The sequence below is a fragment of the Amborella trichopoda genome, chromosome 12, assembly GCF_054954075.1.
Source record: "Amborella trichopoda isolate Santa Cruz 75 chromosome 12, AtrichopodaSantaCruz75HAP2 v2.0, whole genome shotgun sequence".
NCBI classification, from domain to species: domain Eukaryota; kingdom Viridiplantae; phylum Streptophyta; class Magnoliopsida; order Amborellales; family Amborellaceae; genus Amborella; species Amborella trichopoda.
This window is the reverse complement of record NC_142347.1, coordinates 2,423,769-2,448,339: the sequence shown is the minus strand read 5'-3', so window position 1 is coordinate 2,448,339 and position 24,571 is coordinate 2,423,769. Positions and strand designations below refer to the sequence as shown.

General features: G+C 36.1%; 1 protein-coding gene across 2 annotated transcripts; it reads left to right on the top strand.

Moving 5' to 3' along the window:
• Positions 1-731: 731 nt before the first annotated feature.
• On the top strand, positions 732-23,890 carry LOC18433748 (P-loop containing nucleoside triphosphate hydrolases superfamily protein). Of its 2 annotated transcripts, XM_006843829.4 has the most exons (10): positions 732-931; positions 2,210-2,282; positions 2,423-2,532; positions 10,952-11,095; positions 14,774-14,882; positions 15,057-15,430; positions 15,515-15,588; positions 19,756-20,075; positions 22,599-22,845; positions 23,390-23,890. In XM_006843829.4, the coding sequence occupies exons 1-10, from the start codon at positions 748-750 to the stop codon at positions 23,642-23,644; spliced, it is 1,890 nt and encodes a 629-aa protein (XP_006843892.2). In that variant the 5' UTR covers positions 732-747; the 3' UTR covers positions 23,645-23,890. The 2 variants fall into 2 exon arrangements, 1 of the variants encoding a protein (XP_006843892.2); XR_016046098.1 differs by lacking the exon at positions 15,515-15,588.
• Positions 23,891-24,571: the final 681 nt, after the last annotated feature.

The following is a 24,571-nucleotide window of genomic DNA, read 5'->3' as shown; positions in this document are numbered from 1 at the left end:
ATCCCACATGTATCTTGAAAATGGATGTAGAGTTGTGATCTCTCTCTCAAAAAAGAAGAAAACAAAATCAATAGTTTAAAATTCTTTATAAAACTTATCATTTTTAGTTTTTAAAATTTATTTACTTTTACATATTCATATCCTCCATGCTGGAGATTATATATACCTAAAAATTATGTTCAAAATTTATCTAAAAAATAAATTATAAAGAGGGGACACATATCCTCGAACTCATTAAAATGGATAATTTCTTTTTAGTACAAAGATGTTACAAAGATTATTGTCCGTTGGATTTCAAATTAAGTGGCTCTAAAAATGTCACAGGTATATAAGACTGCAACCTTAAAATGTAGAATTAAAGGTGCGTATAAAAAATTCATTGGGACTCTTGTTTTGATGTTGGAAAACCCTCTAATTGATTATTTCGACATCAAGTTGTAGGAATATATATATAAAAAAAAGATTTTGAGTAGAAGAAATAGTGCATCGTGCAACATATAATCTAGATCGTCCATTTTTCAAGATTTTCATATTTTTATAGATCTATTTAATTTTAACCTTTTTTTTTTTTTTAGTTTAAAAATTTTATAAATAAAGATGAAAATAGGTATTAAGATACTCCTGACAACATTTTACTCAAAAATTACATGATAAAATTTGGAGCTGCGCCTTAATTGGATTGTTCAAGGTTTGCAACCTTATAGAAACCATTGCCCAAGCGGGAACGCCCTAAGAGCTTTGAGGGAGATGGGAGTTCCTCCCGAGACCAGTGTGCACAAAACCCTAAGCCCAACGCTAAACCAAGGCAAGACCACCTCCATGAGAGAACCCTCAAAGTGTCAGAAGACACCATGCTCAAAAAGCGAAGTTTTTGCAGGCTGTTCATTTTCCGAACTTGGATTAAACCCTGCCCTATGCAACCAACTTCAGGGTAAGCTCTTTAAACCCAAGCTTTTCCTCTAAATACCTAATCTTAGTTTCTTAAAACTCTAATTTATCCTTTAAAAATTCCATTTTTCCATTGTTTGTGATGCTGTTTGGTGGTGGTTTAAGCTGAGGAATTTGGATTGAAGTCTTGAAATCAAGCCCTAAGGCTTGATCACCAATGCTACATAACAAATTTTTGTCATTTACTCGTGAATTTGGAAAGAGATTTGAGTTTCTAAATCCGTGAAACAAATGGAATGCTTTGAGGGAGACCTTGTAAGTAAGGAAGATTGGAACTTTTTTTGTCTCTTACTATCTAGGTAACAGTACTAAGAAATAGTTCAAATGAGTTGGCTATGTCTCAGAAAAACCAAAGGGTTTATATTTTGGGAAAGAATTGGAACACAGCGAAATCGATGCAAAATCCAAAGACCTAAGGAGATAGTATGTGTCATATAGCTCTTAGTTTGGACAAAATTGCAGTTTCTTTTTGGTGTCTTACATATGACATGCAAAAAGAAACAAGGGAAATAATGACAAGTAGTTTCCCTGAAATTCTTGAACAGTAAAAGACTCACAGTTAGGGACATATAATATAGGCGTAGTTTGCTAAATATTGCGTTCTCTTCAAAAAAGATATGTAAACTTCATATAGACAAAAAATTGCCATAAATATGCTGTATCTCATTTTTCTTATTATTGCTTTGGTCTCTTAGGCTTGAGCTTTAGTATGAGGAGGTCCAGGGTTCGAACCCTTGAAGTTTGGCCCAAAAGCCCAAACAAGCTCACCTTGCCATTTTTAACTTCTACGACAAATGTTCTTCATCCAGATTGGCCATAAATGCATTTAAAAAGATATATGAGATACCTTTAAACCTTTTGCAACTTAGAAGGTCTGAGAAATGGGCCTAAATAAACATACAAAAACACGAGAAATGGGCCTAAATAAACATACAAAAACGCGTAAGTCTCTCATCCACTAAATAAAAAAGAGGAAATTGTTTCTCAATCTCATTTATGTTTCTGCATAGATAGAACAACTTTAATCAACTAGTAACTGTGTTTTTCTTGTAACTTTTTGAGGATACATAATTATTGTCCAACTTAATCAACATAAGTTTGCAACATGTGGGAAATCCTGATTATTTGGTTGCAACACTCTTATGAGCTTGTCCAGTTGCCATGTGGCAGTGTGATTCATCTTATTAGATTTCTAATCACCTCATGAGATGATTGCCTCTTCTATTTCACTACAATGCTCACATGATTGTTATTCAAACAGAGAGGATGGGATTTGAGACTCCAACTCGCATCCAAGCTCAATCGATTCCGACAATTATTTCAGGACGCCATGTGTATCCTTTTAAGAGGAATTATATATACAAATTCTCTTAGTAATTAGATATATGAGTTCTCTCTAATAAATTTCAGAACTGCTCATGCCCTAGTTTTATGTTGTACACTCCTTTTTTTTTTCTTGACAGAGAATATTTAGGCTTGTTAATGCAGCGACTGGCACTGGCAAGACCATTGCATATCTTGCGCCCATAATTCATTCCTTAATAACATATGATCCAAAAGTAAAACGGTCTGATGGAACCTTAGGTATGATCTGAAACTACGGTTATATTCTATTGCTCTGTCTTTGGTTCTTTTTTGAAACAATAATTTGTTAGTATTATGTTGGTAGTGGGTCACATTTGTAGATCCATTTGATGGTTAACTGTTCTTGTGACTTTTACCTCAATTTTTATGATAATCTCATGCTAATTGGTGCCCATTGCTTGTGCCTCTTTTTTTTTTGGATGTGGGATGCATCATTGCTTGTACCTCTAATGAGATGCTATTTTCATTTACATGAAAACAAATTGTTTGATTGTGGTTCCACTTTTTAGACTATGTGGTTAAAAGAATGTTGAGAGTGTGATGCAAATCATCATCATCCTCAGAGTCTTTTCCCAAACCATTTGGGGTTGACTACACGAATCTTGGTCTGCCATTCTGCACTATCAAGGGCCATACCCTCAGTGAGGGCATAAGTCCCCATATCTTTTCTCATTACTTCCAACCATATTCTTTTGGGTATACCCTCAATGTGATACAAATAAATGTAAATTATTTTTGCACAAAACAATTATTCTCGATTTCCCTTGAAATCAATTTGGCAGTCTCCCTAACCTTAGTCAATTATAGATTTAAAACTTGATTGCTAGTGCTACACGTTAATCCTATTCGAACATAGTTTGAGGTTTGAATATTTAAGAGATAAGGGGAGAGAGACTTAAAAGGAAATAATGATTGGATTTGTACTCTTCAAGGGACTCGGAGCCACGAGATTGTCTCGCTTTCTTCAAAGTGTTGAATGCCACTGACTCAGTGAGAATACCATGGTACAACTGGGTTATGGCGAGCAAACTCTTGGGACATAGTTAGTGCCATGAATCGCTGACAAGTCTCAAAGTAGCACTTTTTGGAAACCACTGAAACCACATCTCTAACCTCCCTTAGTCTGAAGTCTACACTTTGGTATGTAAACCTTAGATTTCTAGACACCAATAGACTGAGGTCCATGTACTAGAGAACTGAGATAGTTGCTCTTTGATCTGCTTCTATCAAAAGCTGAGGTCTAGATACCAAAGTAATAGGTGCTCTTCAATCCAATTCTGTCAGAAGGCTGAGGTTTAGATACCAGAGTAAGAGATACTGTAGTCAAGCATTTAACCCAAGATGTACTATCACTTTGAAATTGTTGTAGTTATGAGAAAATCATCATCCAAGTGAGGTGAAAATGGGGGTATATATAGAGATGGGAGTTGGATATGTGTCATTACCAAAATGACACATGGCTAGCATGAGTGGCCAAGTGTCATAACCAAAATGACACTTTAAAGCTTGGGATGGGAAAATGTGTCATCACCAAAATGACACATGGCTAGCATGAGTGGCCAAGTGTCATAACCAAAATGATACTTTAAAGCTCGGGATGGGAAAGTAAAGAGCCAAAAATTAAACTCAGTTAAATCATAATCCGGGGCAGTCCTTATTCTCGATGGTCTCACAAATTACTACGTTCGCTAATGGAGTGACACTCGTGTACATGCTTAACAAAAGACAAAAGCCAACTCACTTGTCGTATTGCTTTACTCTTGAGTGATTGAATGACGCTATACGACACTCATAGACATAGAAGTGGAATTATTTACCTATGACTAGAGCAATCGTCACATTCTTCTATCACATTGATTGAACCCCTCGCTTGAGTTGTATCTCATCCAAAAGAAATTGGTTGATTGATTGATTGACTAACTAACTAATTGAATGAATTCAAATACACTAAGGAACTCCTCAAACCTAGTATGAAACAAAGGATGAACTATCTACCTAATGGAACTATTCGTTACGGAATATATTGATAACAAAGGGCACGAGAGATATCATATATTGTTTGGTGATGACACTTGGCCACTCATGCTAGCCATATGTCATATTGGTGGTGGCAATATCCCCTTTTAACTTCTATATAAACCTGGACTTTCACCTATTCGAATGATGATTTTTTAGAACTCCTATAATTTCAAAGTGATAGTATATCTTGGGTTAGGCTCTTGGCTATGGACTCTTACTTTGGTATTTGGACCTTGGCCTTTTAGTAGAATCATATTGAATAGCTCTTATTACTTTGGTATCTGGACCTTAGTCTTTTGGTAAGATTGGATCAAAGAGCATCTATCTTATAACCTAGTGTGGACCTCGGCCTATTGGCAAAATCAAAATTGTAGAAATTTGAGATTTACATGCCAAAAGGGCAAGTTTAAAGCAGAAATGCAGAACAAGTTGCATGTAGCAGATCCCAAATAGTTGGAATAAGGCTTGGATGATGATGATGATGAAATTTACATGCCAAGTTTAGATTTTAGCTTACGGGATATTTGTCAGATTGAACTCAATAGTTCAAATACGTACAAAGAACTTTGATTTCAGTGGTTCTATAGAGTGCAACTCGGAGAGCTATCAATAATTCATCAAGTCCATTGTACCCGAATGTGCTCGCTAAATCTCGATTGGACCTTGATAATCTGACCAAGTCGGGGGCGTTCAAAACTTTGAAGAAAGAGAGACCATCTCGTTCCTTCAAGGGCAATTGTAAGGAAGAAATGCTACCACATGTGTTATTCAAAGTTGAGATTATTTTTGCTAGAGCTAAACATGAGAACTCACACAATTCATTATGATTAATAGAATAACTACTTATGGTCATTCATCCTGAACATTCATGGAGCTCCTAGAACTCCATTTTAAGAGCTATCATCAATGTTGTTCATGTATTTGAAGCAATGTTGTAAAATTTGGCCACTAGGCAGCCAGGCTTTAAAAAAAGGCCTAGGCAGGCACCTTATGTGGAGGTGCCTCTAGGTGCTCGCTAAGTGGGCAAGGGGCCACCTAGGTGGGTCATAGTGCCTCGGCTAAGCCAAGGCACACACCTTGGCCCTCTCCCTTCTTTCCTACATTTATAAATTATACATTTATCTCATACAATATTGTATATGGATTATGGTCATAGTACATATGGAGAGAGAGAGAGAGAGTGATGGTATGTTGGGTCTCTATCCTCCTTTCCTCTCTCTAACTTTCCACTTTTTAGTATTTATCATCATATCCTTTTTCCCAACTATTTGGGGTTGGCTATACGAATCCTGGTCTGCAATTATACTTCTATCAATGGTCATGTCCTCAGTGACACTATAAGTCTGTATATTTTTTCTCACTACTTCCAATCATGTCCTTTTGAGTCTACCCCTTTCCCTTTTTGAGCCTTCTACTCGAACCAACTTGCACCTCCTAATATGCATTGTATTGGGTCTGCACTGCACATACCTATCCCATCTAAGTTTATTTTCTCTCATCTTATTGCCTATTGGAGCCACATTTAAGTTCTTTCGAATGTATTTATTTCGAATTCTATTCCTTCTTGTCTTGCCACTCATCCATCTCAACATCCTCATCTTAATTACACTCATCCTATGGGAACGTTGTTTCTTGACTGCCCAACATTCTACCCTATAAAGCAAAGTTGGTTTCAAAGCTGTCTTATAGAACTTCTCCTTCAGCTTCATTGGTATGCGGCGATCACATTAAACTCCGGTTGCACATCTCCACTTCTTCCATCTTGCTCTAATTCTATGTGTGACATCTTCCTCAATCTCTCCATTTTACTGGATTATCGATCTAATATATCGAAAGTACGCTCTTTTGGTATTTCTTGGCTGTCAGTTTTAACCACTTTCTGGTCTCTAGTCCTATTATTACTAAACTTGCATTCCATATACTATGTCTTAGTCCGACTAATTTTAAAGCCTTTAGATTCTAGAGCACCTTTCCAAAGTTCTAACTTTGTGTTGACGCCGTTTCGGGTCGCATCGATCAAAATTGTTGTCTCGTCTGCGAACGACATACACCACGATACCTTATCTTATAGGTGGCTAGTTAAGTCGTCCATATTCCATAACTAAGACAAAGAGATATGAGCTCAATGTTGACTCTTGAGTTAGACCTATTGTCATTAAAAATTCACTCATCTTTGCACTAGTTGTTCACACACTAGTTGGCACTCCTCACATATATTTCACCAAGTTGATATAATATTTAGAGATTCCTTTCATTTCCAATACCCTCCAAATTAAATATCGAAGTACTCTATCATATGCTTTCTCTTGATCAATAAAGACTACGTGGAGGTCTTTTCTCTTAGCCCTAAACTTCTCTTAAGATATCATGTTGTTCATAAGAGAATGTATTGAGGATTGGGTGGCAAATCCTAGTCTATAACCTGTTGATTTTGGAATGAACTTAATAAAAATAAAGTTCTCCATGGTTGGCCTCCTCAATATCACGAACCAAATTGTACTCAAAAGCAGCAAGATTACTACTCCTGTGGTTGTGAGTCAAATTATGCTCCTCAAATAAGGAATGTCCGCCTTGACTTGACTTGACTCCTCACATAGAGCATGGCGGTGAAAAGGGTTGTACTTGACATCTTCTTGGGGGGAAAGATCACCGTCTTGCCCATGATTGATGCCCACAAGTTGTTGTGAGAGTTGTTGAACCTGCCCCTTGAGATCCTCAATCTCAATATCTTTGGCATGATGTGGTAGGTCTAGGAGAGCCCCCCTTCCACAACCCCTTCTTCTACCACTTGTCCACCAAAATCACAAACCTTGGCGGAAATATAGCAAACCCTAGCTGAAATTAGCAAGTTCTAGGTGAAATCAACAAATTCTTGGTTGAAATCAGTAAATTGTGGTCTAAATTCAGCAAACCGTAGACTCGATTGAAGATTTCCAACCTTGCAGCTCAAGAATCTTGTGCTCTGATACAAATCAATGTAGAAAGAATTTGCAGGGAGGAAAATCTATTAATTGGGGAATTAAAGAGGAAGTCTACAAGCCATGCTTCAATGACTTGGTACTAGTTAAACCAAAAATAAGATATCGAAACTCAACTCCCTATTCTAAGTTCTCTATATAGACCCCTACTTATCATAAAATACCTTACTTTTTTTGGGTGTATATAAAAAACCTTACTTGGAACTCAATAAATCCTATTTCTAATTGAAATAAAAGTCCTAATTAAAATAAAAATGTAATTTTACAATTGATAAAAGAAAATATTTTATAAGCACTCGAATTACTTTTATAAACAACTCCTAAAATCCTAGAAATATAAAAAGACCTAGAATCCCTAAAATAACTTAAAACCCAAAAATAAACACTGAAATTAAATTAAAACATGCATCCTTTGAAATTAAATAAAAATTTAAAAATTTAAATAATTTTGTCTTGCATCACCCTGGGTTGATTGGTGATAAGTGCTGCTGTTGAGTGTTGGAAAGCAACCGAGGGTTGCACATACTTGACAACTCAGACAGAGAACTTTTTTTTTGAAGTCTTCTTCATGGATGACAAAAGTTGTTTTACATGAAGATTATCAAGTATACCACAATGACAATGACCCAAGCAGTGATGCCACAAATAAGCCACATTATTGTTGGAGACATGAACACTTGACCCCAAAAGGGACTTTGACATCTTTACAGTTTTAAAAAAGGAAAAAAAACGAACTTTTACATCTTTTTTTGAGAATATACACTATATTTTACTTTAGGCTACAAGAAACTTTGACACCTTTGAGGGATTTAGAACTTTGTTTACTACGCAGGTTCCCGCATCTACTCCTGTTAACACACCTCTTGTTTATGTGAAGATCCTTCACGAAAACAGATTGTGGAGAAAAATGACACTGAAATCAAATTGCGTTTGATGTGAGGCACAAGAAGTTTTGACACCAAAATCAAATTTGTTTGATGTGAGGACAAGAAAAGTATTAGGTAGACATAGGGACCCAGAGGGACTGGGAATCAATGCATCTCCTACGTATGTGATAGGGTGGATCCTATCGTCACCAGTAACCACAATATCTTTTCCTTGATGAGGGGATAAATTAAAGTTACCCGAACCACGCTAGACATGGTGTGCTGCACTGGAATCCAGGATCCGAGAGTCGTCATTGGAAGATTGCACATTGAGTTGTGATATAGCAGTTGGTAGGCCTTCATGCTGATCATGGCTGTAGGATGAAGCACCTCCAATTGTCCACGAGAAGCTGGAATACCTTGCTGTCCAGTGGATAAAGGAATGAATGTATAGTCAAAACAATGCCAGCATGCTCCCCGTTTTGTTTTGTTTGCCACAAATTTTCAAATCACAGCTCCCCTCGCAATAGGCTGAACATTTTTGAAAGCAAGACAAACATCCACGACCAGTCGCTACACCTTAATGCCCTTGTCCCCCCCCCCCCTTGATTGTTCTTTGCACGTCCTTGGACACGAGTGTTTCGTGATGAAGCATTCAATACTTCATGGGTTTCTAATGACACATCTTTCTTGAGATGTGACCTGGAAGATAAAAACTTCACTTCATGCTGAAGTAATAAAGACCTCAGTTCATCAGAGTAGGGTGGTGGAACACTTATTGTGATCGAGGTGACAAACATGTTGTATTATGGTCTAAGTCTAGCTAATATTTGCATTATCTTATGTGCTTCATGGACAAATTTCCTATAGCAGTCAGCAGTTTGTGACTACCATAATCTTGTTTAGATACTTGTTAAGAAACTCAGCAATGGTGGATGAGTCAGGCTTGGTGTTTTGAAGATCAACCTTCAATTGATACACTCGTGCATTGGAATTTTGAGGGTGGGATTCATGTAAAAGTTTCCTTAGTTCCATGGCGGGGCAACTATTAGGTAGTTGAAGTAACGCCTCCTATAAAAGCGTGGAGGTGATCTATGCAACCGAAGTTTGATCATTCTTAACCATAAAGCATAGTTTGGATTTCTTACTGCCGCTGGTTCACTGTCACGATTCTTATATTGTTCCTTGATGTGGCCATTCCTTTCTGTTTCTTCAGTAGGTAAAAATTCCAGTGGCATGGGATCTGATCAATCAAGGTGTCCCATGGCCCCAGGTCCTCATATAAACGGGACAATTTAGTAGCATCAAGTTTGTTTGGAACAAGTTGAGACGAAGCTAATAGATTAATAGAAGTCGACATGATGTATATGTAAGGACAGGTCGCAAGATTAGGGTTTCAAGATTAGGAAAGAGAGATTTTCTGTGATGGTTTTGAGAGAATGGAAATGAAGAGCTTGGTTAGGATTTTTTGAGAAGGGAAGATGAAGAGACTGCTGGATTAGGGTTTGTAAAATTATGAGATGTTTTTGGTTAGGGAGAAACTTTTGGGTAGGATTTTGAATTCTTGCTAGGAGAAAAGAAGAAAATGAAAGGTTTCAGTTAGGTTTCTGAGAAGGGAAACATAAGACATTGCAAGATTATGATTTGTAAGATTAGGTTGCAAGATTATTATTATTTTGAATGCTGAGAAGATTTATCAGATTTTAAGAGAAGCATTTTTTGAAAGAAGCTAAATGAGAGATTTTCAGCTAGATATTTTGGTTAGGAGATTCTCAGATTTTCATTTTTTTTCTTTTCTTTTTCCTTTTTTTTTTGTTTGAGAGGAGTTTTGGTTAGGCCCTGTCAAGGTCTAATTGGAAGATAGATGAAGGTGAGAGAAAATAGAACAATGGAACAGTGAAAGAAGGTTTATTGAAAGCATGAAAGAAGGTTTATTGAAGAAGAGAGAAATAAGAGCGGAGTATGAAGATTTAATGAAAAATGAGAGGAAGAAACTTAACTTTGATCATTTCTGGCCCTAGATATCAAGTAATCTACTCTAATACCGTGAAAGAAATTTAGTAGAGGCTAAAAGAAAAGAAGTTAACAGTGTTTGGACAAGGATGCAATTTCTAGCCTCTCATAGACCTGGAATCTCTTAACCTTACTTTTAGGCCATTTGGTTGGGCTTGGGGTTGTCTTGTCCATTTCTTTTCGCATACCTCTCCCTCCTTGATTTCCCAGAACCTCAAATCACATGTATCTCCATCTATTAATCAGTTAAACTTGAATTGTTCTTTGGTATGTTCACTTTTCTAAGCTTCAAATCTGACATATGTTTCTGAGTTTGCATTTTTCTTATATTGGTATTATCCATTTAACATCTCTATGATGCATGATGGATGTTTTAGAATCATGCTTTCAGTTTAACAATGCTATGCTGAAGCTTGATTTTTAGAGATTTATGACTTCCATGATTGAAACTTGTGAAAGAAGTGATTATAAAAATAAGAAAAAAAAAGGCATGTTAGAAAAGGACTCGGTCTAGGTTGTAGCCTATAAATTGCTGTTTTCTTATTTTAGTGTTGAATATGGTTTGCCTTCTTACTGTTTGCAGCTTATTTGCTTGCAAGTAGCCTGCCACTAAATTCAGGAACTTTTGAGAACATATTTTTCACTTCAGGAATCTTTTGAAAAGAATATTTTGAAACTCTGTACTCTTTTTATTATATTTTGAGTACATTGCTCTCGATTAATCATTTTTATTACCTGGTTAAACTGATAATCATGTTTCAGCGTTGGTTCTTGTGCCTACGCGTGAGTTATGTATGCAGGTATATGAGATCCTTCAAAAGTTACTTCACCGTTTTCACTGGATTGTTCCGGGGTACATAATGGGTGGTGAAAATAGGTCAAAGGAGAAAGCTAGGTTGCGGAAAGGTGAGAATTTGTTCATCAGTATGATTCTAAGAGCAGATATGTTTCACGAGAGAAATTATTTACCTTAAATATGGTTGCATTTAAAAAATTATGCATCAGATTGTTAGATCCATGAAATGTTTGATGCATGACGCTGTTTTTCTTATATTAGCTTGGCATTTAAAGTTCGAATGGAATGCATTCCTCTTTTATCTTCTCTGGCAAAGCCAATGTTGGCACAAAGGCAATAGTAGGGACATTATAAATGCTTTAAGGAAGCCATTCTATCATGATGATTAATTTCACCATGATGACTGCTAAAAAGCGACCATATCCAGGAGTCTGGAGAGTGTACAACACATTCGATTTCAGAATCAACATATGTTGCAGTTAATGTCCATATTTTAGCAACCTTTAGATTCTTAAATAGATAGCTTTTAACTTCAATCTGTGTATGGACCTTCCATATATGAAAATGATTTAAGGTAGTAGGAAGATTGTTTCTGTGGATGCAATGCACCCAACATCATTTTATGATTACCTTAATAATTCATTGTGAGCTAATTTGGATATGGAGTGTAATAATTTAGACTTGGAGGGCATTGATTTTCTTCTATCTTTCACATGCAGTTTACATTATTTTCATTTCATTGATCTTCGAAATCTTCTCTTCAAAAACACATTGTTGTTGTGGCACGAGGAATGACTGCTCAGGTGCCCCTTTGTCTCTTACTAGTGCTGTTCTTGGAGTAAAGTGTATTAAGGATCGTATACATGGAAGGACAAACTGATAACAATATCCTGTGCCTTTTTTTTCCTCTACACATCAGGTGGCTGTGTTTTCCATTTTGATGTTAGCTCCTGAAGGAGTCCAATTCATGATAGTTTTCAGTAGTATTTAGGGTGTCAAGCATTACATGGATATATCCTGTGATGTTTTTCAATTCCCTTTTGGGAGGTTGGCTATAGTACTGAGGCTGAATGAGTTTCTTCGCGGTGTCATGATTTTTGGGATTTTGTAGCTGTCATCACCTGGTTGTGAAAAGCTTGCCTGAAATAAGACCAGTGATGATTCCTAGTGCTTAGTGATATTCTTTTTCTCCGGTGCATTTCCGATGATTGTATTCTTAATTTCCAAATTTTCATGAAGCTTAATGTTGAAGGTATCTTTGGGTAAAGCTTGATGTTGAAGGTAGCTCTTGAGGGAATTGAATCTATAACTGGTTTTAGGTAGTATTTGTGGCGTGAACCATTATAGCATTCATTCTCTGATGTTATTTCAGTTCTGGGAGACTGACTGTACTGCAAAGTCTGAGGGAGTTTCTTCATGGTGTCTTGCGGCTACCTTCACCTTGTTGAATTGTGATGAGAAGTTATGTTTTAGAGGAGAACCAGCGTTTTAAGAGACTAAATTTTGGCGTTTAGAGGAGAAATAACGTTTTAAAGTGCTTCTTACTCAAAGTTGGTCGCATAGGGCAGGATTGAATCCAAGATCAGAGAATGTACAGTGCAAAAGTTTCGCTGTTTGAGGATGGAGTCTTCTGATAATTTGATGTCCTCGATGGAGGTGGTATTGGCTTGGTTGAGTTAAAAATATGTTATTTTGCAATTGAACATGTTGAAATTAATTTCCATGAGAGTTAATGTTGACTATGGCTCCTTAAGGAATTGAATGTATGACTAGTTTTAAACAGTACTTATGGTATCAACCATTAGATGGGTGTACTGTCCAACCAATTTATGTTAGCATCTTGGGTCATCTTCATGATTGGTTACCTTATTTCAGTGCCCTTTTCCCAATCTTTAGTTGGGAATACTGTTGATCAGTCTGATGTGTTTGACTGAAGACAAAAAAGTCAATTCGCCAAGTGCTTTTGCTTAGGATGATGTCCAATTTGGATGGTATGGAAAATTTGCATGTCTATATGGATGTTATTGGGCTAACTGATGTCTTATAGATATTTGGTGATTCTTGAAGACTTGAACCACACTATGTTAATATGATGAGCTCATCCTCTTTGAAGAGGGGGCTTTATTTCATCTTTGCTTCTGCCATCATGATATTCTTCTGCAAAACTAATGCATCAGCAAGACACCTGACAATTATAGAGCAAATGTCTGGTAGAGAATATGGATTTCCTTCTGAGTTGAGAATGTAATGTTGATGATGGATCTGTTATATCAATGGTTTTTCCATGGTCTAAATCCCTGCTTATGTAACATTCGCAAGAGTAAAAGAAAGAAGGCTGCAGAACTTTAATATGTCAGGGTTCAAGAAACATGTGATGTGATTGGTGCAGGTGCAGAACTGTGGTGGTCTGTTGTTCCCATAAATGTGAAGGACAGTACATAAGATTGACTGCCTTGTCATTCTCCAATATTGGGTTACTGGAACACCCAATACTGAAGGTGTTCAACCCTTAGGATTAGGAATATTAGGATAGGATATTTTCCGGGCAAACAAATTATTGGAAGACCTAGATCTAGGTGGGTGGGGCCAATCCAAACAAGCTGAGGTGCACTGCCATATCTAGTCTTTACCTGCCCAAGAACGGAGGCGGCATTCAATCTATCTAACAAATGGTTGAACTCCTTTCCACTGTTCATTTATCTGAGTAAGGAACTTATGTTGGACTGTTTTGGCATCACCTAACTTACATGTAGCAGCCTAGGTTGATGATTGCTCGTATGTCTCAAATCTCATCACTTTAAAGATTGTGGCTTATTGATGTTAAGCAACATTATTATCTACATGGCTTAAAACTATGGTTCCTGATCATAGATCTGCTCAAGGTCTTAAGGACACAATCATTTCTTGGGATCTTCTTGGGCAGGAATTCTGGGGTATTGGGTCAGTAGATTTATTGGGGGAATGAAGAGCGCTAGTATGCTTGTCTTTCCTGGTCCAAAGATGGAGGGAAGCAAGCTGCTGTCATAAGCTATCAAGCTGAACTTTGATGAGACCTCACACTGTAAGCCCTGACCCAGATGGGCTTGGCAATCTTTTTATGGTTTGTGATTGGATGTCATTCTTGGCCAATCCGGGACCTTGGGCTGTGCAACACTTCAGGGTGTGGCATATGCTTTATCATGATGCTCGTAATCTACTTCAAGTCTGTATTGAGTTATTTGCTAATGGAATAAGAGTTTGTGAATGTGATCCCTAGATGTGCTGTAAATTGCCAAATCCATGGAAGCTTGCAATCATCTGTGTCAGATCACTTTGGGCAGTGATGTCTGCCTTTCTTGGTTCAGAATTGCAAACTCTAATTTAGAAGAAATCTGAGGGAGAGTAAGGAACAAATACTTCAGATCATATCTGGTAATGAATAGGATATCCCCGCCCCCTCCCCTTGCCCAGCAAATTCTGCATTGGTGTCACTCCTGAGATGTGAACGTTCATGAAAATCTTCCTTCAGGCTGTCTATGACTTGGCTTTAGGATTTCAGGTGTGTACTTTGAAAATAATGTATGCTGCATGGTGCTTTTGGCATCTTGTTTATTAGTAGGGGTGTTCTCTCACTGCACATCTGTGTATTCTCTGAGGTCTTTATTGCCTTCTTTTATTTCTTTTTTCTGGTGACTAGAGATAAATCTTTCCAAATGATTGATTTGTCTTTGAAAGGTGGTTGAAGCTTTTCCAATTTGATGCTTCTTTTGCTTCATTTCTGAATTTTATGATATTTCTGATGTTTTCAGGAATATCTATCCTTGTTGCAACTCCAGGACGTCTTCTGGATCACTTAAAACATACAGCATCTTTCTTCCACAACAATCTGCGTTGGATAATTTTTGATGAAGCAGATATGTGAGTTATGCTTGGCAGTTTGAATTTCTCGTATATCTTTCATGTTCATGTACTAGTTCAGCTATCTAGTTTTTGCAAGCCATCTATCTTCTTTGTTATGCGGACATTATACATCATTTCTCTAGATCATTTCCAGTGAATATCTTGTTTAACTGTACCTGAATTTTCCATCAGGATTCTGGAACTAGGGTTTGGGAAAGAAATAGAAGAAATACTCAACATCTTGGGGTCCAGGCAGCCTGAGTTTGTTGGCTCTGACGACTTGCACATGGGTCCTTCAGTAGATCAATATCCGAAGCAGAATTTGCTTTTATCTGCAACTTTAAATGATAAAGTAAACCATCTAGCTAAAATTAGCTTAGAGAATCCTGTTATGATTGGTCTCGAAGACAAGAAAAACAAAACTTGCAGTGACTCATCAATTACTCGTTTTGGAGATTCAAATATCGATGGAATTGTAAATATCAAAGTACCAGCCACCTTATTAGGATCTTCACTGGAGCAAGAGTATACTCTTCCATCTCAATTAGTTCAGAGATATGTTAAAGGTCATTATCTGATTCATGTATATTTTGCTTATGCAGTTTTTTTATATGTTTATTTGATGCAATTTCAATAATCTCAATCTTCAGTTTCTGGTGGTTCACGGCTAGTGGTACTTCTGTCCATTCTAAAATCTTTATTTGAAAGAGAAGTTTCCCAAAAGGTAAGCTTCTTTTGATGGATTCAATTCTTTAGAGTTGAGACTTGATAACCCTTTTCTGTTTTTGAACCGTTTGATGATGAATTGCTAAGCTTGAATATAATAATCTAGAAAATTGTTTAGTCATTTCCTTTTTGGGACAATGCCATTTTAAGGCAAGAATTTCTATCTGATTTTTGGAGGGTTTTTTTAGGTTATGTAACTACATTACAGTGTATTGGCATCATCCCATCACTGATAAAAAAGAATATAGATGTCCTTCAATTATAGACCTATGGGATGGTTGTAACCAGTGGTTTAAAAAACGGATCAGTGCCCCGGATCGGGCATCCCAAAAACCCATCTGGATCGATGAATTGGTGATCCGGATCGGGAATCGACCGAATCGGTCGCACCAAAAAAATTATTAAAATTCATTATAAATGTTGTTTTTTAAGAATCCAATAACAAATCGAGGTACTACATTATTAACTTTCATTTTTTTCAACAATATGCGAATATTGAGATGTTCTTTCCCTGTATGAACTTATTTTAACCATTAAATGTACATTACACAAAAGAAAAATCATAGAATTATCATGGATGAAGTATATAATTATACATGGACTACAATAAAGAATGGTTTAAATCGATGAAAAATGGCCACCAAAATCTCGAATTGGCAAGGAACCCTAATTCGTTAAAAAAAAAACCCAAATTATTACAACCTAACTAACTATATCCAAAATTATTACAACCTAATTAACTATAATATTATATACTGAAATTGAAATTGTTGGTTTACATTTTATAATTATTTTATTATACAAATAATAACAAATCCAAAATATCTTATAATATCATCTAATTTAAAATATCCTAGTGACAACTATAAGAAAAAATAGTACATTACATAATTTATAATGCAAATAAATTAATAAACAAAATAAAAGATTTGACAAGAAATACTCGTTGTGTAACCTTTTTTTTTTTTGACAAGAGCCTTATATATTTTTTACAAGAAAATTTTATTTTTTTGACAAGAAAAAGAAATTTTGTTGTATTACCTTTTTTTTTTTTTTTTGACATGAACCTTATATTGTTTTTTACAAGAAACATTTATTTTTTGACAAAAAAATATGTTTGTTTACAAGAAACTTTTACTTTTTTTTATAAGAAAAAGAAATTTTGTTCTATTACCTTTTTTTTTTTTTTTTTTGAAACTTTTATTTTTTTGACAAGAAAAAGAAGTTTTTATGTTTTGAAACTTTTACTTTTTTGACAAGAGGCTTTTTTTTTTTGACATGAAAAAGAAATTTATTGTGAGGAAGGACGTGATATAACCTGCTAAGATTAGAACCTGCGACCTCCAATGTGAGGGACGGATGCTATAACCACTACACCACAGCCCCAATTGTGATGCTATTCACCCGAAAAAAATGTTATATTATATTACCATTTGAAGCTATTACCTTTTACTCACAATAATCTCACATCGAAAACGTGGAAGACGATTGACGGGGATAAATACTACCTTGGTACCAATTCACATCGCGTGCGAAACGCATGAGGAAGCGTGAGGCTTTGTGGTTTTGAACACGTGGCCTTGGAGGCTGTGAACCCTAGATTCTGTGACCTTTGACCCATTTTAACCCAAAAAATTACAAGAATGTCCAAACTGGACGATGGACGATCATGACGTCATGCAGTACAGAACCAGGCGATTCATGACGTCATGCAGCGATTCACTGTTCCAAATCGCCCGGTTTTCTCTAGACATGGGCGAGTCGACGCTTTGTTACGGAATTGGCACGGGGGTGCCGATTCCCGGGTCGAACCAGGCGAGTCTGGTTCGACTTGCCGACTTTTAAAACCCTGGTTGTAACCTTTTCTTAAACATGCAAACACATGTTTGGTCAATTTATCATTGTGGGATTTGTCATTTATGATGTCAATAAATTTCCTAAATTTGCAGAGGAGTGTTCAATTGACACTAATAAAAGAAAGACTGTATTCGATTCTCTGCTGTTTCCCATGAGATTTAACTAATATTGACAATATGTGTTCAATCTATTATCCTTTTGACCATGCTGTGGAACATGCAACCTGACTAGGAGATGGTCATTGGAAAATTGATTGGTGTCCATGAGTTGTATGTCTTGTTTGAAATATGCTAGTACTTAATGGGGCCAAAAATGTCCAAAACAGAGGAGGATTTCATGAAGTTCTATTTCATGCTGAGAGACTTCAGGATCCATCTTTGGTAGTTGAGGGTTTATTGAGGCCTCACGTGTCACAATATAGCTTGGGATAATGAGGAAGATTTTGATAATCATTCTCATGATAGATCCCTTTCCTCTTATGGTATGGGCTCCACATGGTAGATCCCTTCCTTCTCTCTCTCTCATTTTTTGTGAATAATAGGCTAATTTATCTTTTCATCATTTATAGCATAAATAGGAGTCTGAGAAAGATGATTGGTAGGGAAAGCCGCTTGTCTTGTGGAGAGAGTTTGGAAAATGTGTCTTTAGGAGTTTGTTCATAGTATTGAGTGTGCCTGCAAGAATGGTTCATTTTGGTGGTTTTATTGGAAGGTTTTCCTTCTAGATATCTATCTTTAGAAATTCATTGTGATATTTCAATCATCAAAAAAGAAAAAAAATCTATTGTTACGTATATCTTGTCGTAATTTGCTTGAAATCTTACTTTACTTTTGCTTATTGTTTACGTAGATTTGTTGTTATGAACTACGGATTCTTAAATGTTGCAAATGATTATTAGATGTTTAAGCAAATCTATGATTATAGTTTTCTGGAAGAGAACTCTGTCAACAGGTGATGTCAATATAGTTTTCCTTATAAACGTCTGTAAATTATATTTTAGTCAGCAATAAAGAAAAATCTATTACTAAATATAATTTGACTTCATTTCAAGCAAATCTTACATATACTTTTTCGTACTGTTCACTAATTTTTTGGTATGGGCAGAAGATTAATAAATGGGGTTTGGTTTGCATTAGGTTTCAACCTTAAACAATCAAAGTAAGGTGCACCTCCAGACTTTGTCATAAGATGCAATTTTGGTGTCGAAAATTCTAGGATGGTGTGAGAATCTATTTTCATCTCTAATTATAAAATTTTAAAACTCGAATAATGGTTCTAATCAAGCAGATCTATAAACGCATGAAAATCTTGAAAATGGACGATCTTGATAATGTGTTGCAAGATAAACTATTTTTGGGGCTTAAAATCTTCTTTTTTTTCCCCATATCTGTTCATCTTAATGTCTCGATGATCAATTAGATGGTTTTCCAACACCAAAACAACCTTTTTTGATGGACTTTGAGGTGCACCTTAATTCTACAATATAAGGTGTCAACCTTGTATAAACATTTTTCCTATTAAATGTTTGAGCAACTATATATATATATATATGTGTGTGTGTGTGTGTCAAAAGTGATGTAGGCATGTGTTCTAGTTTTCCTAATAAAATAGGGGATGTTAAGCATGCAGCAGTAATTTAATAGGCCACGCTTTCAGAGATATGCTGGGCAAGTCTAGGTGAATTTTTTTGGGCCCTTCTCTTTGCTTTATTCTTCCTTATTTACCACTTAGGAAGAAAAGAAAAAGACAAAAAAAGAGGAAGGAAAATGAAAATGAAATATATTAATGAAATTTCTTCCTGTCACCTTATATTTTACTGATTCCAATAGTTTGCGTGATTCCCTGATTTTTGACAGACTAAATGGATACTTCTTAGTTTGATCAATCTTTTAATAAGTTAATTGAAGCTAAATCCTTAACTTTGTTAAAATGCAAATATTTCTGCCTTAATGATTGTGAGACAACCTGTTGATTTTTTATTTTTGAAAACGTTAGGGTGTTTTTCTGCTATTTTCTAAGAAAGATTTGGGAGAGGATACATTAGAGGTGTTATTTACTGCACTCTTAAATATATTTGTATTTTCATATTTCTCAGTTGCCAGAGTAATGTTCTCTTCATTTGTGGATGAGACTATTTTGATCCATGATTTCTAGCTTCCTGTCAAAGCTGTAGTCACATCTTTTTTTTAATCTGTTAACTTGAGAGCTGTAGTCGCATCTTATTATTATTGGCTGGCTCCTTTGAATAGTTTGTTGTTACTTAGGAGAGGATAAAACAGTCTGAGTATTTGAAATCTCATTTCTGCAGGTTGTAGTTTTCTTCTCAACTTGTGATGCTGTGGACTTCCATTATTCACTCATGAATGAATTCCGATGGTCTTCTGAATCTGAACTTTCATTGTCTTCTGAAGAACAAATTAAAAAGCAAAAGTTTATCAAGTGCAAGATTTTCAGGTTGCATGGGAGTATGGAACAGGAAGGCAGGAGGATGTCATTTCAAGGGTTCAGCTCTGAAAAATCTGCTCTTCTCTTATGCACCGATGTTGCTTCTAGGGGCCTGGATTTTCCCAAAGTTAAATACATCATTCAGTATGATTCTCCAGGCGATGCTACTGAATATGTGCACAGGTATTTAGTTACTGAGAGTAAAGTTGGAATTTTTTTTTGTTAATGCTTGGGTACTCTACTTACCATTTTTCATTATTGACTATTAATAGTCTGGTCGGGTATTATGTGAAAATTGGCTCCTGTAAGGTTTCTAGAGTTTCTGCATCATTGTAACTTTTAAAACTATGGCTTTTTGTTCTCTCTAACCCCTTGTAGATAAACTTACGCTTACAATTATTATTTGATATTTTCGTACATTGATTTAGTTGATTCAGCAAGTCATTTCTATTTGATTAGTGGAATCTAATATATGTGTAACAATATGCAATGGAGTATCATGGTGCAATAGGAAATTCTTTGCAGTTGGCGATGCTAGACTTTGGAGTCTGGAAATATTGAAGCTTATAATACATCATAACTGATGGCTAACATGGCAAGTCTTACCTGGGACATCCTTTGCACCTAACATGAATCTTGTATCACTAGACTGGGATGAATAAAGAGCAACAAACAGACATCAATAATTAAAAAGTTGAAAAAAAATATGAGTGAATCAAGAAAGGGAAAAAATAATAAAGGATTGAAGGAGAAGGCAATGGCTAACACTTGACCTATATTTTAAAACTTTTTGTTTTTGATAGATCAGAATTATTGGTGAACGAGTGAACTAAAGTGTTTAAAATATGTAAAGGTGAAATAGGGAAGGTTTCCTTTGTGCTCAAGATTATCCTAAAAATCCCATTCGTAATCAATATGTTGGCAATGTTTATAAAAAAAAAAATCAATATGTTGGCAACTTTGTTGGCTTCCCTATCCATGTGCTGGAAATGATCTCTCGTGAGAGGTAATGATCTCTAGGATCTTTTTGTAACAACTTGCTTTCCTTTTAATCGCTCTTTGGATTCTTCTTTGACAACTATGTTTCCCCGTGGCAATGCTAAAAAAGATGATTGGACCACTAAGTATGCTTTGACCTCCACTTCAGTGTAACTGCTTTTATCATTCCCTTTTATCGATCCCACAAATGGTTTCCTCACTTCTGGTCCCCAAACCCCACAAAACCCCTATTATTCTGGAACTGTGGTCAAAATCATGCTTCCGCAGTTCCTCTTGGGATGCTTCTTAGTTTGCTGATATCTTTCACGAGAAACCTTATTCTGCCTATACTATGCCAACCCTAAACTAGATTTGCTGCTCTCCCTAAACTTATTCTAACATATCCCAGGAGATGAGGTTTACTTAGATATGATTTTTCACATCTATCGTCCCTCATAAGAGTTTTGTTATTTCTCTTTCTCCACAAACCCTAAAAATTGCTAGTTGGGCTTCCATCATGAATGGTTAGCAGTTCCAGATATTGAGATGAATTAAGAAGAAACTGCTGAGTCTTGCGGCAAAGTAACAGGCGCTCCACCATGATGCCTATCTCCTTAGCCCTCTTGCATCTCATGCAAAAGCTTGGAAATTGGAATAATCTTTTTCTGAGAATGGTTATTAGTAATTATTACCACCAATGTACAAAAGCTACTTCAACTATTTAGCGTTGCTTGCTCTTCTCCTCCTTAGACCAGTGAGTGATTCTTTATGTTCTTGGTTTTCAATTGCATCATTGAAAATAGTGGGTCATATATACCTAGTGTTGAAATCAATTTGGGACTAGTTCCAAGTGAAACTGAGTCCACCTGTCAGCCTGACTTGCATCTTGTTCAGATGGCTTGGGAGTTGGGATGGTTCACCAGTTAATAAACTAAAACTATATTAGATATTTTTCTTTTGTCCCAGTAAGATCCCTGAAAACAATTATATATGAAGAATGTAATCAGCTTTTCTTTTGGGTAAGTTAGCGGTGGGATTGGAACCTGTGATGCTGTGAAACTTCTGCTACATGGTATCATGGGCATAATACTTTCGAGAAAATGATAAGACTGTGGGGCCTATTTTAAGAAATATTAGGGAAATGTTATGATAGGAGAGCTGCAAAATTGTATAGAAGTCACCTAATTTGTAATATTAATAATTTTGGCATTGAAGAATTCCATGTGATTGGAGTGTTCGTGTCCCTATATATGAATGGGAAGGTAGGGATTTGAAATAGCTCTTATGTAGGTCAATAGCATTTTATATTAATTTATCTATTAAAAGATGTACTTTGAATAATTTTGGCCTTGGATATTGTTGGAATTTAGTTTTGGGATTGTCTATAAAGAGGCCATTTTATCTTTTGTACTTGAAGGTCACAATCATTTCCACTCATTAGATATCAAGTTGGATGGCTTGAAGTGAGTCATGAAGTTTGAGAATTTTTTTTTTTGGAACTTAGTGGCTATTCAATGACATTCTTACAATCACTCATTTTGAAATTTAAGGGATAAAATTGATTGTGACCTCCATGTACAAAAGATAAATGGTCTCTTTGTAGACAACCTTTTTAGTTTTTCCAAAATATTACTATTGGAGTCAATGTTTTGAGTTCACATCAGAACTTCTCAAAAATCAACTAGTGATGGCTGGTTATCCACTTGCTTCATTACTCCATTGTTGTAGGGTTGGAAGAACCGCTCGACTGGGTGAAAAGGGAGAAGCACTATTGTTTCTGCAACCAGTTGAACTGGATTACTTGCAAGAGTTGCTGAAGCATGGGGTGCCTTTGAAAGAGTTCCCCCTTCACCAGACTTTAAACAAGTTTGTGTCACATGGTATAAAGCATCATAACAAGAAGTTGCTGACACCAGATACACATCCTTGGGTATCAACTCTTCAAAGGGCACTAGAGTCCTTCATCTCAACAGAGGTAAAGGGCTTGCACATATGTTACATTTATGCTGTATCCTATTGTTTTGGTCATTACTCTTTTAGCATTTTTTCCTGTTCTCGTGAAAATCTGCATCCTAGGCTATCACAACATCAATTAAAAAAAAAACTTATTGAAGCTGCTGATTTTGCGGATATTAAACATTGCATTGTCTGTTACTATAACTTGAGTGTCACATGAAAATGCTACAATTCAAAAAAAAGAAAAAAACTTGAAAAAAAAAAAAAGATTGTCACCAGCCGGAATATCAAGTACTTGAAATTGAATGTTTGTTGGGAAGTTCTTATAATGAAACATCTTCGAGGAAGGCAGTTCTCAAGTCAAACCATTACTGGTATGGATGGGTGAGTGTGTGCGTTTGAGAGAGAGAGAGAGAGAGAGATGGTGTTTGACAAAATTGTTATCCTGGTGTACTGGAGAGAGAGAGAGAGAGAGAGAGAGAGAGAGAGAGGTGTTTGACAAAATTGTTATCCTGGTGTACTGGGTATTGACTCTACCCCTTTGGAAATTTGGATGGTTACAGCCAAAGATGAAGCAGCTGGCTAAGGATACATTTTGGTCATGGGTTCGTGCATATACTGCCCACCGTGGGGAGCTCAAGAGGATTTTCATGGTGAAGAAACTGCACTTGGGACATGTTGCAAAGAGCTTTGCATTGAAGGAGCAGCCATCTTTGGTAGGAAAATCATTTCAACTGCAGGTCAAGAAGAGGAAAAGAGATGAGAGGCAGAACAAGAAGCATCCTCTGAAGAAGAGAAAGCGCGACACAAGGAAATGAAAACCGTTGGCGAAATCATCACCTGGATTGCTGGCTTTGTCAAGCTTCCTTCCCTTCAATGTGTTTCTTTTCCCTATTCCCTAGGTTGGTTTGTTGGTTAGGTAAATTAAAAAACCTTGTTGATTTCTTTTTGGGCAAAATTTTGTTTTCGAGCCTGATATGTTCAAAAATCTAGTATGGGCTGCGGTATTTGTAAATATTGAAAAATGAGGTTATATTTGTAATGTATGCCAATGTTGAGGCAAACAATAGGTGACATCTGCGGAATTTTTGGGGTAAACAGATCTGTTTGCCTACCACCTATTTTTTCCTTATCAGCCAGATCTGGGTTTATATCGACCAGATTGGTGATCTGGCAAAGTGAAAGTAAAAAAAAAATGAATTAAATGATATACATTGTATAGGAAACTGTTTGGTGACTCGGCCGATTCACACTATTCTTGTATGGTCTCCCTCAAAATATATCACAATGTATTTTTTATCCAAAATTTAAGGATTTGGTTCGATAATCTCAACCATGACAATGATTGAAATTTGGAAAATTTCCTTTTCAAAAACTATGGATTATGGATGTAACGTTTTCTGACATCCATTTTAGCGGTGGACATTCATATTAGCTATTTTTAGATGATTGGATAAAAGGAAATTTAAGCTCTAAAGATGATGTAGATCTAGCCACCAATAGAGTAAGCGGTTCATATGTTACAAATAGGGGATTGAAATCCAAAGTTTTTCATTTTGAGGTCGAGATGAACACATGGAAATTGCAATTCATGGCAATTATTGAAAATTGGAAAAAAAAGAAGAAAAAGACATGCACTTCGGCACTTTAAAGGCGCGATCATATGCTGAACTTTTTCTTTTATGTTTAGTTTTGGGTTGTAGGAAACCCATTTGATCTACAGTTGGTAAACTTTTTCCTTTATA

What these genes read in the sequence shown, in the direction of transcription:
- LOC18433748 (XM_006843829.4), top strand. Translation starts at nt 748, where the DNA reads ATGGGAGTTCCTCCCGAGACCAGTGTGCACAAAACCCTAAGCCCAACG. An exon ending in ATTATTTCAGGACGCCATGT is followed by an intron (nt 2,283 to 2,422) that starts GTATCCTTTTAA and finishes GAGAATATTTAG; the next exon opens with GCTTGTTAATGCAGCGACTG. An exon ending in AGTCCTTCATCTCAACAGAG is followed by an intron (nt 22,846 to 23,389) that starts GTAAAGGGCTTG and finishes GGATGGTTACAG; the next exon opens with CCAAAGATGAAGCAGCTGGC.